General features: G+C 42.8%; 1 protein-coding gene across 3 annotated transcripts in view; it reads right to left on the bottom strand.

The window, feature by feature from the left end:
- Nucleotides 1-19,366, bottom strand: part of acsf3 (acyl-CoA synthetase family member 3) — a 36,714-nt gene that overhangs the window by 8,767 nt on the left and 8,581 nt on the right. For all 3 annotated transcript variants that reach the window (XM_030377211.1, XM_030377212.1, XM_030377213.1), the window contains 4 exons: nt 13,951-14,105; nt 13,566-13,711; nt 7,983-8,083; nt 7,589-7,715 (listed from right to left, as the gene is read on the bottom strand). In XM_030377211.1, the coding sequence (XP_030233071.1) occupies nt 7,589-7,715; nt 7,983-8,083; nt 13,566-13,711; nt 13,951-14,105 (529 nt within the window). The remainder of the gene's footprint in view (nt 1-7,588; nt 7,716-7,982; nt 8,084-13,565; nt 13,712-13,950; nt 14,106-19,366) is intronic.

The following is a 19,366-nucleotide window of genomic DNA, read 5'->3' as shown; positions in this document are numbered from 1 at the left end:
CTGGAGTAAGCACCCAGACACCTGCTCCAAGTGCCTGGGTGTAAAAGGAGGAGGATGACGACGACAAGTATGAGGAGGGGACGGAGCAGAGGAGGAACGATTGTGTTTTTTGGCCCCACCTCCTCCACCTCCTCCAACAGCATCCCATCTCCTCAGAGCAGAGGACTTAAGATGGGGAGAGCTGTAGTCACGCTGAGTGGCTCTGTTCTCATGTACATGCTTCTGGGAGAGTAGCGTGAAAAATACACGCAGAACGATAAGCACCTGAGCATGACGTGTGTGTGTGTCAGTTTGTGTTGGTGTCAAGGGGTCGTCTGTAAGTCTGTCTGTGTGTGCTGGGTAAGAGTATCATTATGGATAGTTCAGGCTGGGGGAAGGGTAGGAGTAGAGTTGAATTAGTGATGTTGTAACTGGCTTTGACCTTTGAACTCGTTAGGGAGCAGTGATAGAGGGAGACTGAGTGGCTGTCCCCTTTAGAAAGGTGTGTACACACACACACACACGCACACACATTATGCGTGTCATTGCACTGCGGTAGATACGGTCAAATGGCTTTCTTAATTAAAACGATAAGGTGCCTAATTGCTCTGGGCTTTCCCGGTATTCAGGGGCTTCAGGCAAAGGAACAGCCGACTAGTTTGGAGGGCAGGGAAAGTTCTGAAACCAAGGGACTGGTTCCACACCAACAACATCCAATACGCATCGATGAAGGGAAACAAACTCAATGTTGCTCAAATTCATAGGACGATGACTAAAACGGACTGCACAATTACTGTTAAAGGTAAGATATATACTCTCTGCCGTTAGGGGGATCTCAATCAAATAATAACAAAATATGAGGTTGATGAAAAGCGTGGGAACATACTTTGAGATTTAGACTGTGTGTTTGAGTCAGCCAGCCATCTACTCTGAAACCCAACAACAATCCTTCATCCCTTGCATGATTATATTCAACGTGTGCATGGACAGGAGGGGTGAAGGGTTCGGAAGAGAAAGAGCGATAGCAAATCAATGTGTTGAGTGCAGATCTACAATGAATTACAATTTTACCGTAGCTTGGTGGCTGGAATGAGCTACACGTCAAAGAAGAACATGTAGTGAGCTATATCAAACTTCCCCGGAAGTTAGGGGATTGACAGCATATGGCGCTACTGTCGTTTGTTTACTATTGCCAGGATAATGATTGTTTGTGGCCTGCCACTACATCGCTGTTTGTTGCTACAGAGTGCTACATAGTTTGTGTGGTGAGCTTTATTCCTAGTTGTAAGTACTGATGAACCTACTAAGTGAGCTATCTTACCGAGCTTGCAATAGACCTATTCTTTGAATATTTTATGTTTTAATGTAAGTCTTGTCATTGTTACGTACAGCATTTTATGCAGTTTAAAAGTGTATTATTGTATTAAGTCAAGTAGTTGGGCATGGATTTGTTCATGTCCCACATTATTTTACAGTACACTGCTGTACTATATGTCTACTGACATATAAACATTTGATTACAAGACGTGGACCTCGCAGTAACGGTCCAATAACAAAGTACATGCAGTCATTCATTATAATCTGTCATTACTCTCTTTTTTATAGATGCACATGGTTAGTCACTGTTTTTTATTTCTTTGCAATCAACAATTAGTTTCCATTGTTTAATGAAAAGCCCATTTCATTGTCCTGTCACAGAAATAACTAAATGGGACCACGATGCAAACATCTTCTCTGGAGAGAACATGTACACATTATTACTGATGTCTGCCCCTCACAGACACTGTTAGCATACATGAATATTAATGCATTAAGGCTGTTGGCATGGTGATGCAAGCCTTAATGACAATGAATAGTGGATCCCCAAGCCCCGAAAAAGCACTTCTGCCGTTGTATATCATCCTTCACGTCGGCCATGGATTCATTTTCCCACTAATTAATATCACGCAAGAGTGATCTAACATGTTAAATGTAACACATTTGACGGCTTTATGTTAATGTAACTGATTACGTTTCATGCGGCAGATAACAATGACTCCATGATGGATGTCATCTTGGTGTTGCCCACTCCTTGAGAGGTGTAACCATGCAGGACGTGGGATTCCAATGCAGAATCATAGAAAATAAGAATTGTGGTCGTTATGTAAATTGATTTACCCCCGGCCGTAGACATGACTTTAACCTACCTAACTGTAAAGTTAAATGTATTTTTCATCCTGTTTAATCCCGATTAAGATTGCATGCCAGAGGGAGTGTGAGAGATTGCGGTAGAGTAAAAGTGAGGTTGGGAGAGAGAGCAAAAGAAAGGGGCTGATAGACAGATAGGAGGTGAGGTAGTGCCATAGATGAGCAAGCGAAGAGGTTAGGATGGAGAGAGCGACAGGCTGGAGAGCAAGAGAGAGAGAATAAGAGAGAGATGTTGACAGGCTCCCTATAGAGCTGCCATTCACGCCCCATAGTTCAGACTCTCTGCAGGGCTGGGGGAGACCCCTTCAGACACCATCCAGCTTATCCATCTCTTGATCTCTCCCCTCACCTCACCCAAAGCAACACTCCTGTATGTCAGCAACATCCTCATCCGTGTCAATCTTCTTCATCCCCTTCCTCCAACCTTGCCCAGCACGAATACTGCCTTTAACAGAGACACTTTCAAAGTGGTTTTAAATGATCTTTGTTCATCTCACATTTCCTGCTGGTCTCTCAACGTAGACTAGAGGTAGCTTCAGCATTGTGCACAAACTGATAATCAGCAGAAGAAGGTTTTCACCATATGTTCTTAATGTTATTAACCACAAGAAAAAGCCCTAGCAAAGCAAACCATTTGAGTTGAATGAAAAACAAAACTACAAGGCTTACACAAGGTGTATATACCTGTACAAGTTGTTAAACACGCATATATTTGTATATATATTTGATACCAAGTGCCTTCCTAACAGGTGTAACGTTTTTTTTATAGTGGCTTCAATCCTGCTACCATAATGTGGTGTTTTTCCATGTCAAAAATAGTCAAAGAGGGTCTTAACGGTGGGATGATGCAAGAGGGATTGGATGATTTAGGATTTGATTGGAAGTAGTGCAATGACCTAATATTACAGTTATTATTCTGCGTTATATATGGTCCGAATAACATCCACCCAGTTAAATATAGCGATACGATCAAATTGTTTGGGAAAAACAAGCATTCATCTGTATGTTCGGTCTATAGAAATTAGCCGATAAATTAGAAGGTATTCTCATGTCATGCTGTTTTAAGGAGACCAGTCGATTTTTGTCATTTTGCTGTTCTGAATGTAACAATTTATTCCACGGAGACAAAAGCGTTGGGTCGAAAGATTGTGGAATAACACTTTTTAAAATGGCCCGGTTGGAGCTGTGGTATGGACCACTACAGGGTGAACAACCCTCTAGGTCACATCCTAGAGGGTGTGATAACTAGGTGAGAGGACCACTCCTGCTAGCTGGGGGCGAGACCTGCTCAGGGTGAGAGAGGTAGAGGAAGATTGAGGGAGTGGGAGCGAGAGAGGTGTATGGGTTAGTCGGGGATGAAGGACAAAGAACAGAACTAAGCAAAGAGTAACACCTCAACCTAGAGCGCCCTCCCGACACACACACACACACACACACACACACACACACACACACACACACACACACACACACACACACACACACACACACACACACACACACACACACACACACACACACACACACACACACACACACACACACTCGTTATTTGTAGGCACATTGAACTGAATTAGAAAACAGACAGATGGAGATGGATGGAGAGATGGAGGGTAGAAAGAAACATAATTGGGAGAGATAAGAGGAGAAAGAAGTGGAAGAAGGGGAATGTGATAAAAAAAAATGGGGGGGATAGCGAGTGAGAGGACAGGTGATGTCACGACCATTAAAATAGGGAAAAATGGCAAAGAAAAATCATAATTTATAGTACATACTAGTACACACACACACACACACACACACACACACACACACACACACACACACACAACACCTTGATTGCTTTGCTTCTCTTACAGCGTCAGAGAGCACAAGAGAGAAAATAGATGAACCGATGAAAATAAAGAAATAAGATAAAGAGAGGTGTGGTACCTGTTGATCTATTGTACATGTTATTATTGTTTTTGTTGTGTACCATTCTTCAATGTTACATGAATTAGTGTAATACAGTCGATAGTGGGAGGTGTGCTTGACTTTCAGTCAAAAGATACCGGGTTCAACTCCCAATTGTATCCATGTGCAAGATACCGCTAACACTGCTCTTTAAGGACACGTTTCTACCAGGTCAATGCTAGTCAGTCTGGATAAAAGTGCCTGCTAAATGACTATACAGTAAAATAGTTAGCGATGAGACAATCAGCATTGCTGATTGTGGACAACATTGAAAAAAAAAAAGTCATGACACTTTTTCTAGAGCTGCATATATGAATGAGAACATGAGAATTCAAACTTGTAGACTTGTATAGTGTCAGATTGGAGTTTTGTGTGCCCCTCTGACAATAAGCTGCTACAATGTTTGTCTTGAATATGTTTTGTATCTGGTGTTGACAGGCATTGGAACCTTGTAGATAAGTGTAAGGAAGATAATATAAAACTAGAACTGCAAGCAGTTATGCAGGGGTCCAAGAAGTGTGCGTTTCGCCGGCACAACGCGACAAGAAATGTGCATTTCGCCGGCACAACGCGAAGCATGTGTTCAAAACGCTACCCTGAACCTGTGGATACAAAGGATTTGACTGTGGTAGGAGTAGCGAGAAGTCAGTGTAGCGTTTTTGCGGCGAAATTTTGTAGAAGATATACAATTTCCTCTTTTATTGCGCCCCCTAATGGCGAAACTTTCCGAAATCTTTTTCGAACGTCACTAAGGGTAACACCGACATGTGTGTAAAATTTGGACTTGATCCGATGTCTAATTTTGGTATTTTTCTGGATTTTTGATTTTCAACGTAAAACGTAGCTAATAAACAAATATTCAAAATGCTACCGTTTCGTAATCGAAGGTCGGAGCAAAAAGTGTTTGAGTATTTCTTTTCGTGTGCGTCTGAAGATGTCGTGTGCAAAGTTTGGTGTTGATTGGTCGAGAAATGTGGGAGGAGTAGGGAAAAAACAGTTTTGCGGTTTTCGCGATTTTGCGAAAAAAAATTCTAGACGCAAATGGGCGTGGCCTATGCCAAAAGATGCAGCAGACTCCAGTGAATATGTGCGTACAAGTTTTTGACTGTGGGAGGTTCGGTGTGGGAGTTATAGCCCCAAACGCGTATTCCTTGGTATAGCGCCACCTAGTGGCCGGCGTGTCTGGATTTTGTCGTCTGCATAGTCCGAAGAGACCTGGATCTAGTGATGCAATTGGCGCGTGTGCACCATTTACTGTTTGGGCTGTGGTACCACTTCTAGATGGGAAGTATAATAATAATAATCCTTACAAAAACAATAGGGATCCAACCTGTTGGCTTGGACCCCTAAATATAGCTGCGAGCAGCAATGTGGGTGTCAAGCGTATGGGACTCGATAAACCTTATTCTGCCGGACAGACGCAATCGGCTGGGCGGCTACATGACGACCGTCTCGGTAATCGGTAAACTAATTCTGCCGGACGGACGCAATCGGCTGGGTGGCTACAGGACGACCGTCTCGGTAATCGGTAATAATGATAGCTGGTGGAATGAACTAGCATTATGAGAGTACGCGCCTCGGTAATCGGTAAACTAATTCTGCCGGATGGACGTAATCGGCTGGGTGGCCTCACGACGACCGTCTCGGTAATCTGTAAACTAATTCTGCCGGATGGACATAATCGGCTAGGTGGCGACATGACGACCGTCTCGGTAGTCGGTAATAACGACGGCTGGTGGAATGGGTGGCTACATGACGACCGTCTCGGCAATCGGTAATAACGACGGCTCGTGGAATGGGTGGCTACATGATGAACATCTCGGTATAAACATGAATGCATGTCCAACTTTGACCTGTTGGTGGCGCTAGAGCTGATGAGCTAGCGACCTCAAATTGGCTTCATGGGCTAATGGGACGAGTGTGCCAAATTTCACAACTTTTCACCAAGGCGTTCTATGGGCTGCCATAGACTCCCATTGCAGGTAAATAATAATAATAATAACTAGAGCTGATGGGCTAGCGACCTGAAATTAGCTTGATGGGCTAATGTTGCTGTCCTGAACCACTGTGCCAAATTTCACAACTTTTCACCAAGGCGTTCTATGGGCTGCCATAGACTCCCAATGCAGGTAAATAATAATAATAATAATAATAATAGGAACTCATACGAAAACAAAAGGTTGTCTCGCAGCTTCGCTGCTTACACCCAATTATACTTTAATAATCCAAGATGGGAATTTGGAAGTCCCAGCAGAAAGGACATGGTAGCAATTGAAATTGTATGAATATAATGCATTAATGCAATATTTAGTATTAGCAATGCCAATGAAAATTTTTCTTTGCAAACATAACAGTTGAGGAGGACCTTTAAGACAGGTGACATGATTAATGTTTTTCAAGAAAAATGTCCCAGGAACAGAAGCAGACTATCCAGAAAGTGCACCTGTTTTTAAGGTACAGTTAAAAATGCATTAGTCATATAACAAGCAACCCTCAATGCAACAAGTAGAAAGATGCATAAACTGTGTTCCAAACATGACCGCTTAAGTGTATAATTTGGCGGGATTAATAATTATAAAGGCAAAATAACGCCATTTATGTTCATTGACATAAGAATGATCATAAAATAGTCAGCTGTGAGGAATATGAAAGTTTACAAGATTACAAGTTCATTACCAAGTAATTTGGCGATTTCAAAAATGTTCTATAAAGCTGAGAAGTTATCATGTGCGGCTGGTGCAAGCCTTCATTATCCAAGAAATGTAAGACATAGTAATAGAGTCAATGATCACATTTTGAAATTTCAAACAACTGCCTTTATAGTGGGTTGTATATATAACAATCCGCCAGAAACTGTGTGCGACTCCGGATGATATTGTGAATCCGAGCCATTGCGATACATTCACTGTAAACTTTAGCGCATGGTACCGTGGCCGCAAGCTGCTCAGGGCCACACCCCCACCCTCCACCTTCAATAAAGTACAATGCCATGGAACCTGTAAGTTTTGCAGCTGAGCTGCTTCACATTTTGTTCTGTGTAGCACGAAAAGTCAGACAATCGTGCGCTGGGACACGATTTATTTTCATGAGCATGAACACAAAATTGCGTGCCACCAGGTTGTGGGTACGGATGCAGGTATCCTGAAGTAGATTTGTGTGGTATACAACACAGCAGTGGTGGAAGAAGTACCCGAAAGCCACACACTAAAAGTACAGATATCTTCCAAGAAAATTCATCTGGTAAAGTCAAAGTCACCCAATAAAATACTACTTGAATAAAAGTCTTAAAGTATCTGATATTAACTGTACTTAAGGATCAAAAGTTATTTTCTGATATTATATGTACTTAAATATTTAAAGTATAAGTACAAGTAAATAAAAAAAACGTTTATAAAAAAAGCGAATCAATTTGCACACTATACGCCACTGCAACACAGAGTAGTATGGTTTAGTGGTGTGGTGTGTGTACCTGTTTTGAACCATCCATCAGCCGTGAAGGACTCCTTGGTCTCTTGTGGTTTGTTCCAGTACTCCTTAAATACAGTCTCACCTCGGACTAACAGATCGCCTTCCTTCCCCTCAAGACCTGGACACACCTGCAGACAGACCCACACAAAGACTTCTTAGAGTGTGTTTGTTTGTGTGCATGTGTGTGTGTGTGTATGTGTGTGTGAAAGAAAGGAGGTGTGAAAGTGAGTGTTTGTGGTAGTATTCAAACTATAATCATCATTCACATCTTATTGTGATTATTGTGGGATAGGTAATTGTATACATTTGTTATCAAGGTACCATCCCCATCCAGCTCTAAACGACCTACCCCAGAAAGTGACCTACTGGCGAAACAGGTGTACAGATGTCATTACCTGGCAGTTTCTGTGGTTGCCTTCAGCAACAACGATGATGCTGCTACCGTTATCCAGGACGATGCGGACCTCTACGCCAGGTAGCGGAACTCCAACCGCACCTGTCATGAACACACACACACACACACACACACACACACACACACACACACACACACACACACACACACACACACACACACACACACACACACACACACACACACACACACACACACACACACACACAGTATAACCGATAAACATTCAATGTAGGGTAAAGCAAGGAGCCTGCCGTATAAAGTGAATATCAAATAAAATACATTGTCATTGTAAACAAGTAAAATATTTATGACATATGATATATCAAATACTTGTTGCTTAAAAAGCTGAAGCATTTTGAATAACTTTCAAATATATATAAAATTTACCCGATTGGACAAGCACTTCTAGTTCTACTTGACCATCCCAGCATGTTAATGGAGAAAATGCTGGCATTTTGTGTGTGAATCATAACAGAAATGTAAAAATTAAAAGGGGACATATTATGAAAACAACACTTTTCCTGGGATTTGGGGTGTTGTTTTGGGTCTTTGCTGCTCCCACACGCATACAAACTTTGAAATAGTCTGTACATTTTTTGAGTGAGATATGCATTTCTGAAAGAACCAAGACTACAGTTACCAAATGAGCGAGTCAGTTTCGGCGCCTCCTCCTACGTAGGAACGGGGCACAGTTGAATATTACCTCCCACTTCCCCACTCCCCTCCAATCAGAGCATAGCTAAGATTTTGTGGACCAGCTTACGAGCAGCTCCGGCGGGGGGAACTCGGCGGCAGCTCAGCTCGGGGAGTACAATCCCTTTCTCTACCGGACTGCAGCCGAGGTACCCCTGCCAAACTTTTCAGCTCCCGGAGGACACCCGCCGGAGCAGCCGGAAAGCTTCGGCGGCAGTTCAGCTCCCGGACTACACCACCGGAGCGGCCGGACGGCTTCGACGGAGGCCGGACTGTCCGGCATCTCTAGCGGTGCCACCGAAGCTTCGGCGGCAGTCCGGCAGCTCCAGCGCGGGGAGCTCGGCGGCAGTCCGGCAGCTCAGCTCCCGGAGTACAATCCCTTTCTCCTCCATGACGCGGTTCATGGACTTCAGAGAGTCAAGGCCAAACTTCCTTTCCCCCAATTCTTCTCAACCATGGCCGAGACATCCCCCACTAAGAGTCTTTACTTGTTGTGGAAGTGCCAGAGACGTCAGAGGCAGTCTTTATGATTCATAATATCATCCGAGGCGCACATAGCTTTTGGCCGTGATATTAGATATAATATTATATACCCATACATAATATATTATATTATATTATTTTATATAGATATAGCGCTCCAGGAGCGCTATATCTATATAATCTTCTATCTTCGCCTCCATGCTGTGGTTCAGTCGGACAGCTAATTGGTCAATGGGTAGCAGCTAATTTGCATTAAAGCTACAGACGCCAGAGGGGAATAGCGGTAGGCGAGATTTTTTTTCCTTCAAAAACAAGTTTTCTGGAACTCAAATACTATAATTACTTGTTGGGAAAACACCATAATATGTCTCCTTTAATGTTTGAACAATTTAGATTGAAAGGTTTCATATTACGTTGTTCGTTTCATGAACATTGCCGTTATTAATGGCTTCGGTTCAGCCTGATAGAGTCTGATACCGAATCATAAATTCAGGCCAAACAATCAGTTTGCCATCAAACAGTGTCCTTACCAAGACTGGAGCAGGACGTTCAACAGTGGTCATTAGTGATGTTGTTGCTATCTTATATTTCAGATGTAACTTTCTAACAGCGATTTCTCTAGATCATGGCAATAACTGTGTGGTCATTGACTGAGCAAGGTGTATATTTTATAAAACCAATGGCAGCGCAACATGGGGACATCCATTGCAGAGGACCTTCTGCACATTCTTGACGTAAAACCATAATCATACCATAAATACCAATACAACCAAACGCAAAAAAATATGGTCTTAAATATAGAGAGATGCGCTCTGATTTGTCGTAATTAGGTGGGGGCGTTCTAAAAGCTAAATTGTCTCATACAGCACATGCATGAGAGCAGTTATCTGCTCTCCGGCTGGAGACAACATAATGAAAGCTTTTAGATCATGCTGTAGTTCTTGTCTGCAGCAAATTCTAATAGGCCTACATTCATTGCAGAAGGCTTACACAGGCTATTAACCGTGGGTAAGAGAAGATAGCGGTGCTAACTGAAGACTGAAATGACGGTGTTAAAGTGCGGCATAACGAGGGCTGACAGCTGGTCAGGTCCAGCAGGTTCCACTGCTAGACCCATGTGGACTTGGACCGCTGCTTCCGCCTCTCTGTCCCCATCACGTTTATATTGTCCTTTCTGCGCTTAAAGGACATAAAAAACAAGACAAAAAAAAGGACTCACTAAAGGCAGGGAAAACATAACCCTCTCGGGCTGGTGAAAATGATTCCACCACACCGTGGCGTTATACTATAAGTGTCCAAGAAGCTTAACCTAAACCTATTAAAAGTAATAACCCTTGATGAAGAAATTCTGATTCAAGATTTGGCTGAGAAAACAACTTTGGATGTTTGGACGAGCCATAGTACTTTAACAAACAGACGATCTCTGTCAAGGCAGATTGATCAGACATATTATCATTCACATTCTAATATCATCATATCGCAAGACTGCAGGCTGACTGCAAACACGCTGTTTCAGGAAGTTCAGAAGAGATGCTTTCTGGCGTTGACTTTGAGCTTTGTAGCTTAGCCCACCTTAATCATGGAGAAAAAGCTATGACTTGTTTAACCTGGTATTGACCAAGTCTGCTGTCTGTGTCAGATATGTGTATTAAGTATAAGTATAGTATATAAGTATAACTATGTGAATATAAATGTCTGTGAATGCATGTGTGCAAATGTGTGCGACTGATGTAATAATAATAATATTATTAATAATAAGTAATAAAGGGTAAGATACAAAGGACAGACAGCAGGCCCAACGGCCTGAGTCAATGTGTGTATGCGACGGTGTGTCTGCCTTAAGGCTAATTTCACAAGCCAGTGCTCAGCAAATAGTGGTTCTGATTAAACAGTGTCTCTACTGCTTTCTATTGATTCACAACGCTCCAACTCTGATTGGCACTGTATATCATCCTAGTCCTCCAACTCCCTACACATCTCCTCCATCACCATCACTACTACACCACCCACCAAATATCAGCCGCTCCCAGGCTTAAAATATAAAACAGTGTCCACGCACTGCTTAATAACGGCAGAAAAGGAAATTATGAAAATGAGCCCTTCAAATAAAGTTGGCTACCCCAACTGAATAATATTACGTATTTTAACATGTTAACTTGGTGGCTGGCATGGTAAACAAATTGAAAATATATAATATTATAATTATATAATATATAAAATATATATTTCTGCCAACAAGGTGATTGAATAAGTGTCTTCTGGAGTATCGCCATTGGCATCTCAAATTGTTCTAAAAGTAAATAAAGCCAGACATCAGATAAAAACAGACCCTTTTCCCTAAATCATCAAAGACTGCAGAATAATCAATTCCAGGGCCATAGCTTGACTTTTCCATAGCGACATACTTATTTATTGCTGTAGTCAACCAAAGGAATCTTTGTTCACTGAAATTTGACAAACTCTTTGGACAATCGAATAGTCAATAGGATTAACTTAGTCAGCCACATTGCATTCTGCTCAACCTGTTAGCCTAAATATAACGTTAACACTGTTTGGAGGAAGCCAGTGTGTTTCAGATCTACTCTTGGTCTGAGTCCGACTTGGTTAATGCTTAAAATACGAGTTTCATTGAAAAGTGGGTGGCACACCAGACAAGCCACAGAGTGCCGCATCGGGCAGCATTGCATATTAGAAGGACAACACAGATCGGAAGATTTGATTTAGATCTTGTTCTGTGTTTAATATAATGTGTCCCAATGGATGGCACTGCTATGTACACCATGGTGCAAATTCTGATATGTTTATACTCATTTAAACTCAAGGCCGTTTCAGTTTCCAAAATGAAAGTTGAGCATTGCACACAATTAAAATGTTAAATGATATGCTCCCATTATTTTTTATCGTCTTCCTTTTTTAACAAAATGCAACCACACTGACAACCTCTCTGACGTGGTATCACTTAGTAAGGAACAGAGTACATGTTCAGGAAGGGAACGAATCAGTCTCCATTAGGTTGTGCGGGTTCAGTTATGGAAACGGGGTTGTTTTGACCCCCTGTCTTGTAAGTCTTATAGTTGTTCTGCATATTTCCTTCCTGCCCCTGAAATTAATTGATTCAGTAGCGCTGATGCCCTTTGTAAAGCAAAACCAGCAATTGTTCAACCAATGACGGTTTGATCAAACTAGTGCACATCGACCAACCAATTGACCACCCGGCCAGAAATGTACAGCCCTGGTAGTACCAACTTCTGGTCAGCATGGATGGACACACACACACACACACACACACACACACACACACACACACACACACACACACACACACACACACACACACACACACACACACACACACACACACACACACACACACACACACACACCTTGTGGCTGCAGTGGGAACATCCATACAACTGAGCGGAAGTAGGAGTAAGTAAGTGTATGGACGGCCAAAGGGGTCAAAAAAAACCCTCCCCCCTCACTGTAGACATGTATCGATTAAAAATGACAGTTAAAACGGAGTAAAGCTTTAACACTGCATTTTAGGCTGTTGTATTTTATTACGCCTTTGGATTTTATTACACTGTAAAATGCCCCTCTTTAGTGGTTCAAAGGCCATCTTTAACGAAGCTTTTCCTGAACTCTACAACACTGTAAAAGACGATGTTAATCATGAACCTTTTTCACCAAATCAACGATAACCGAAGTCAGAACAACCCAGTCCATTAATAACCTGTAATTTCTATTTGAATATTCAACGTCCAAACGAATGAACAATAATTAGGTCATCCCATATTTGGCAATTCTTATGATGGCTGCCTCTACCTCAACTGATGAGTTGACGTGAAGCGTTCCCAGAGGCTGAGGGCCTTCACATATGGATAATGAAACACCCTCACAGGAATCTCGGGCAGAGGTTGAAATATTTGAACTTAATTGAACATGTGTATGAGGCAAATTTGCGTATTTGTGCAAGTAGAATTACGTAAATGTTGCACCATTCACGTCATTAGGGCCATTTGCGGCGCTGGTGACGCATTGCGAGAAATATGTGTATATTTGCGTCTTTGCATTGACTTGCATTGTATGCAATACCGCCGCACCAAAGATGTGCTTCTCTTTCGGTGTGAACGCACCTTAACACACACACACAATTTAAGATTTGAATCGTTGAAGATTCTAAGTCACTTCTAAAATGTCTGTCTGTGAGTGTTTGAGAGGACCCAGCAGGGGGTCAGACAGGGTGTGTGTACCTGGTATATGAGGACCCAGCAGGGGGTTAGACAGGTTGTGTGTACCTGGTGTATGAGGACCCAGCAGGGGGTTAGACAGGGTGTGTACCTGGTGTATGGGGACCCAGCAGGGGGTTAGACAGGGTGTGTACCTGGTGTACGGGGACCCAGCAGGGGGTTAGACAGAGCCATGCCGACCTCCGTCATTCCATAGCGCTCCAGCAAGGTGTGTCCGCTGATCTGCTCCCAGCTCTGGAGAACCGGTATGGGCAGAGCGGCAGAACCGGAAACCATCAGCCTACACATACAAACAGGGGAATACAACAGGCCAGGAATAAAGCACAGACACACATCTCAAGGAACTCTCTTTCACACACACACACACACACACACACACACACACACACACACACACACACACACACACACACACACACACACACACACACACACACACACACACACACACACACACACACACACCTCTCTTGGTCCCCTACCCCCTAGTCTCCTACCCCGTATCCCCCAGTATCCAACCTGATGCGTTCCTGACAAACAGCCCTGATGTAGTCCCTGACGTTGGGCTGTGTCAGATGCTGCTTGTAGTGGAGGATCAGCTTGGAGTAGACAGTGGGAACGGCCATAAACACGTTTACCCTTGGCGCCTCAGAGCTCAATAGCCTCTCCCAAACCTGGAGAGAAAGACAGAGTGAGAGACTATGTTTGAGAGACTATTCTACCAAGTATTATGATGGTTCTTTTCTACATATCACATATTATCATTTTATAAATATTAATATAATTTCTTATTTTATCTTGACTGAGATATTTGTCGTATATTTGTGTTTTCTTTGTATACATCTGTGTATATATGTATACATTTCATATTCAATATTTTACCATCCTGTACTTCTGCTGCTCTGACTCCCAAAATGTCCAGTACCAGATAAATACAATCAAAGTTTTATCACTATTGCATATTGTTCAACCCTTTACATAAAAAGCTGAATATATTTATAGATATATCTTGTATACCTTCATAATGAACTTTTTTTTATACACTTTTGGCTGTTTTGTAGTTTTTAATGTATTAGTACTATAACATTCTCCTTTGTTTAATTATTCATCATCTGCTTTATGTAAATTATGTCAATATATGTTGGCAGGGTCAGAAAGGCAATAACGCTTTCCTTTTGAGTAGAGTGAAAGACAGTGTGAGAGAGAGAGAAGGAAAGTTGTAAAAAAGATGAGGTAATGATTGGGTTGGAACCTGAAAGAAAAATAGCGAGTGAGGAAAAAGGGGGAAGAAAAGTGAGAGAGAGACTGAAATAAAAAAGAGGAAGAGGGAGGGGGAGAGTAAGGGGCACAAGGGATCGACTAATGAAGTTTCAAAATGTGATTTGTATTGGAAATACATCACGGCTGCTGCTATGCATGCTGGGTAGCTCGATGGGAGAGGGTGACGTGACAGAATGGATGAGCCTGAATCTATATTATGCAAATGAGCCCAAATTTCATGTCCCATCGGCCAATTAATAGTCAGACAGGGAGGTGATGTGCAATGTGGTTCCTTAATAAACACAAAAAGACACACTTGCTGACAACAACCCTCGCACGCACATGCAATTTCTTCCTTCACCTCAAATTCTCTTTGTTTTTTTAAACCTTCATCTCCACTCTCTCCATCTCTGATCTCTCCCTTGTTCACTAACCCCCTCTCCATGACATCTTTTCTCTCTGTTGTCTATCTTTGTCTCCCGTTCTCTCTCGGAAAAACCTAAACACACAATGCACGTGTACACCCTTACAAAAGCGCATGAACACGTGCCCACACACTCACAGATTGCATGCACGCACGCACGCACGCACACGCACACACACACACACACACACACATTGAGGCCTCCAGTGAGCCGCTTCTAAGAGGCAGGAAGGCAATTTATGTCCATCACAGAACTGTTGTACCTGGGGAATGGACCACTCACACACACCAGAGCTGCTCACTGAATCCTGAACAGACCTACACTGGGAACGAGCTGGACAACACCCCCAGATGGAGAAACTGGCCTTCTCCAATGCAGGATTTCCTGAAATAATACCAGGAGCTAGACAACCTCCAGATCAAGAAATGAGTCAGCTTCCATGTTCTGCTGGGTTCTACATCGTAAAGAAGAGATGATCATGAATTAGCCACCACCCTCCACGGGATAGTCTTACTGGCTAAATCCTAATGTAAAGAACTACCAATATCCAGTTATCAACTTACTCTGAAGACATCACGTAGGCCCCTCTTCCATCCTACTGTAACTTCTATTCTTCATAGTTTTATATCCTCCTAACATAGGAAGTTTAGGAGTGGTGTGTAGCTCTCTGCTTGTCACAGCGTATTTTTAAAGGGGTAAGATTATGCTTTTCCCCCTTTCTTTAGTGTGATAAAGCTTTTTTATCCATGTATAAGGTCTGCTCAAATACGACGTCCATGCCAGGGGGAGTTCCTCTCCTCCAAAGAACACACATCTCCTGAACTGTCTGAAACAGTCCGTTTGGAGGCATTTAGTTCCTTGATTTTGTTACATCAAGAAATCACGGAAGTAGAAGTCCGACCTCGTGGCTAGGGCGGTGGAGTTTGGTTTTGCTATTCCCATGTTGAGAAGACGTTGTCGAAGTCGGTGCGAAGGCAAATCGCTCTCATGTGGACTTCAAAAGGAGGATGAAATAAAGTATCAGCGCTTTAAATAAATATTTTTAAATGTCCGTTACCTCATTTAACAGGGGACTACTTCCTGGCTGGGGCATAGTTCATTGCTGGAGCTTTACAATTTGGGCTCTGTTGGTCAAAAGTAATCTGATTGAATTAGAGCGGATTGGATCAAATCTTGAAAAAAGGTTGTTCAAAGGAAAAATAATTATTCTGAATTCGGATTAGAACATGCAATCCAATCTTGGTTTAGATCTGGATCAAACCTTCCGTATGTGTTGTTCAAAAAGTTTTAATAGGATTGGGATAACTTTGTTTCCAACAAAACTGGTGCAATGAAAACATTTATATATTGTACAAATATCTAAATATATATATAGATACACATTTATTTATATTCTACACTCGATTTGAAAATAGTACGCATTGGACGTTAATTTGATTTGTGATACTTGTTATGCTGTCTTTTTTTTAAATATATAATATAGGAAATGGAAGGGAATATTTCGCGAGTTTTATTGTGCCCTTTTCTGTCTAATCAAATAACACCTAGATTAAAAAGCACAACAATTACTATTCTACTCGTTGTTCTTTAAATAGCCAGTAGGCTACATTTTGATACGTAGGCTAGTCCCATTTAGAGTACTGGTTATCCGGAAATGGTAATTCGGATTTGGTAATCCTGAAACGTTTTTATCTGTATCAAGGTGATCCAATCCAATGTTGCTCTTAAAAACTGGCTCAATAGTATAAGGGATTACCTGTTCCCAGATAGCAAAAACAGGTTTTCCAGATACGGATCATTGTGATACAGATAGACATTGTGAACAACTGGGTACTGTAGAATCAGGATCACCTAACCTGTTAATTTGCTTTATTAATTAATTGTTGCTTTATTTAATTTGCTTCTGCGGATTTCTTCTGTTTAACACAAGCAAGGTACCTACTGCTGAATGTCCAAGTGCGTAGTTATTGGTTGCAGCTAAGCATACACCTGATGCTAAAGATACCTTACATTCTAGCATTCACATTTCTTGATTAGTCAGCTGTAGACCTTGGATAACTTGCAAGTTTATATTGTGTGAAAATGTCTTTCTGTAGGCCTCGGCTAACTTGCTACCTGTTTAAATGTGCAAAGGGTTTCGTTGGTCAGCTGTAGGCCTTGGCTAACTTGCTAGCTCACGGGTTTTGTAGCCAAGGGAGACGATCATAAGATACAATTGGTCCAGGTGTGGGAGATTGCAGGGTCATAAGTCCTGTTGGTGTTTGTTTAGCTAGGCATTGAAAGGGTCATATTAAGCAATTTCTTTGGTTTTTATTAGCTTTGCGGTGCAGTCACCCTCTTGGACTTGAGGAAAAAGAGAGCTTGACCACACAAACGCAGGTAAGTTAATGCACACAGACCAACTCACCAACGCTCAAAATATCCTTGTTTTGCATATAGCCCAGGCCATGAAACTCGGGAACAACTGCTGGGTATATCTAACAGGAACAAAAATGAAAGAACTCTTCAATACCGTCATAGACTGGGTGATGCAAAGATCAACCTAGAGGCATCAGAAGGACACTATTCACAACACTTGAAGACCTAGACTTTGCCGACGACTTGGCACTGGTTTCCCATACCCACCAACAGAAAAAACATCCTGTGTCAACAGATTTGCCCAACAAATAGGACTGAACATAAGCCTGAAGAAAACAGGTGATGACCTTGAACAAACAAAATCCCTCACCTACAGTATGTAAAAATGGAATAAATATACCTACAATAGAAGAGTTTTCATATCTAGGAAGCACTAGGCATTTTATTGCTGTACAATAAGTGCCATCAGAGATGAACGTTGGTGGGCCACTGAATCTCACCTCCATCACCTCTTCTAAAGATAAAGAGGTTCTAAACACCTTTCTGACCTTAGATCAGCTAGCCTCCACAGGAATTCACAGCCCATTGAAACCCCTCCCCCTTATGATGGAGAAGAGGGGGAAGAGGCAGTTGGGAGGGGAGAAGTAGAAATCAATGAGAGAGTCCACTCCTAGGCCGGTCTATCGATCAGCTCATCACCGCGCTGTAACTTCACAAGGACAGGGAGAAGCCCAGCTCCCGGGGGCAAGGAGCGAGCCTCGCTCTGCGTTTTGTTCATGTTTTTTTTTAAACAAGGTCACGAGGGGAGCGGTAGGAGGGCTGCCATGGGAGCTCTTCAGCAGAGCACACCGTTGACGGACACCTTGTCAGGAAGCCAGCGCTAAACCTTCAATCAAACCTTTATCGTCGTGACAACCAGCGACACCATCACACAAGTCCTTGGTTCGATAAAAGCCCCCGTGTGCCAGACAGAACTGCACAATATACGACACACACAAACAGACACCAGCACATAAATGACCTAGCCAGTCGAAGAAACTCTCTGCTCATGTGACCCCACAGACACACACACACACACACTCCCCCCCCATCTCCCTTGCTTAATACCTTCAGCAACCTTTCCCCCCCGAAAAGACTGACGCAAACACACACACACACATACACACAACCCCCCCCCCCTCCCTGGACTGAACAAGTGGTCTCATTGCTCACTGTCGGCTCATCGATTGATCAGCTCCTTAAGCTGCAGTGGAGCGTCACGCCGATCAGATAGCGAGCCACCACAGGGCCATCCATCAGGCGCCCCACACGGCCTGGCTGACAGCCCAGGAACCACCGGGGGGGGGGGGGGGGGGGGGGGGAGGTGGAAGTATGTGTTTGGTATACGTGTTTGGGAGGACTTTTGTGTGTGTGGGGTGATGTGTGTGTTGGTGTGGGTCTGTGTGAATGTTTATTTAGTTAGTTATTGTTTATTTGATAGGGACAGATACGAGTCATGTGGATTGTGCACAATCCAGCTCCTTCAGTTAGCCCTTGAATTGTTTATGACCATGAATTGCCTTGAGCTCGGTGCGGATACTATTCCATGTATTAACTACCTTACAGTTCCCTGCAGCAGCACCTCTATTGGACCGCCCTGCGGCCTGCATCGCTTGGATCAAGTCACAGAGAGCCTGCGGGGCCTGAACATGTAAACACTTATGAATTAGGTTGATGTTAGATAGAGCTATGTAATTGTCAAGGCTGAGCATGTTCAAGTCCCCTAGGACGTCACAGTGGTGGGATCTTATCGGCCTCTTATCTAAGGTCTTAATGCGTGGTTGTAGAGTCTCTCCAGAGGTTTGACTCCAGGACTTGCCTGCGACCATGCATTCACACAGTAGTCGAGGTGC

The sequence above is a fragment of the Gadus morhua genome, chromosome 14 (genome assembly GCF_902167405.1).
Source record: "Gadus morhua chromosome 14, gadMor3.0, whole genome shotgun sequence".
Lineage (NCBI taxonomy): Eukaryota > Metazoa > Chordata > Actinopteri > Gadiformes > Gadidae > Gadus > Gadus morhua.
This window is presented reverse-complemented; position numbering and strand designations above follow the sequence as displayed.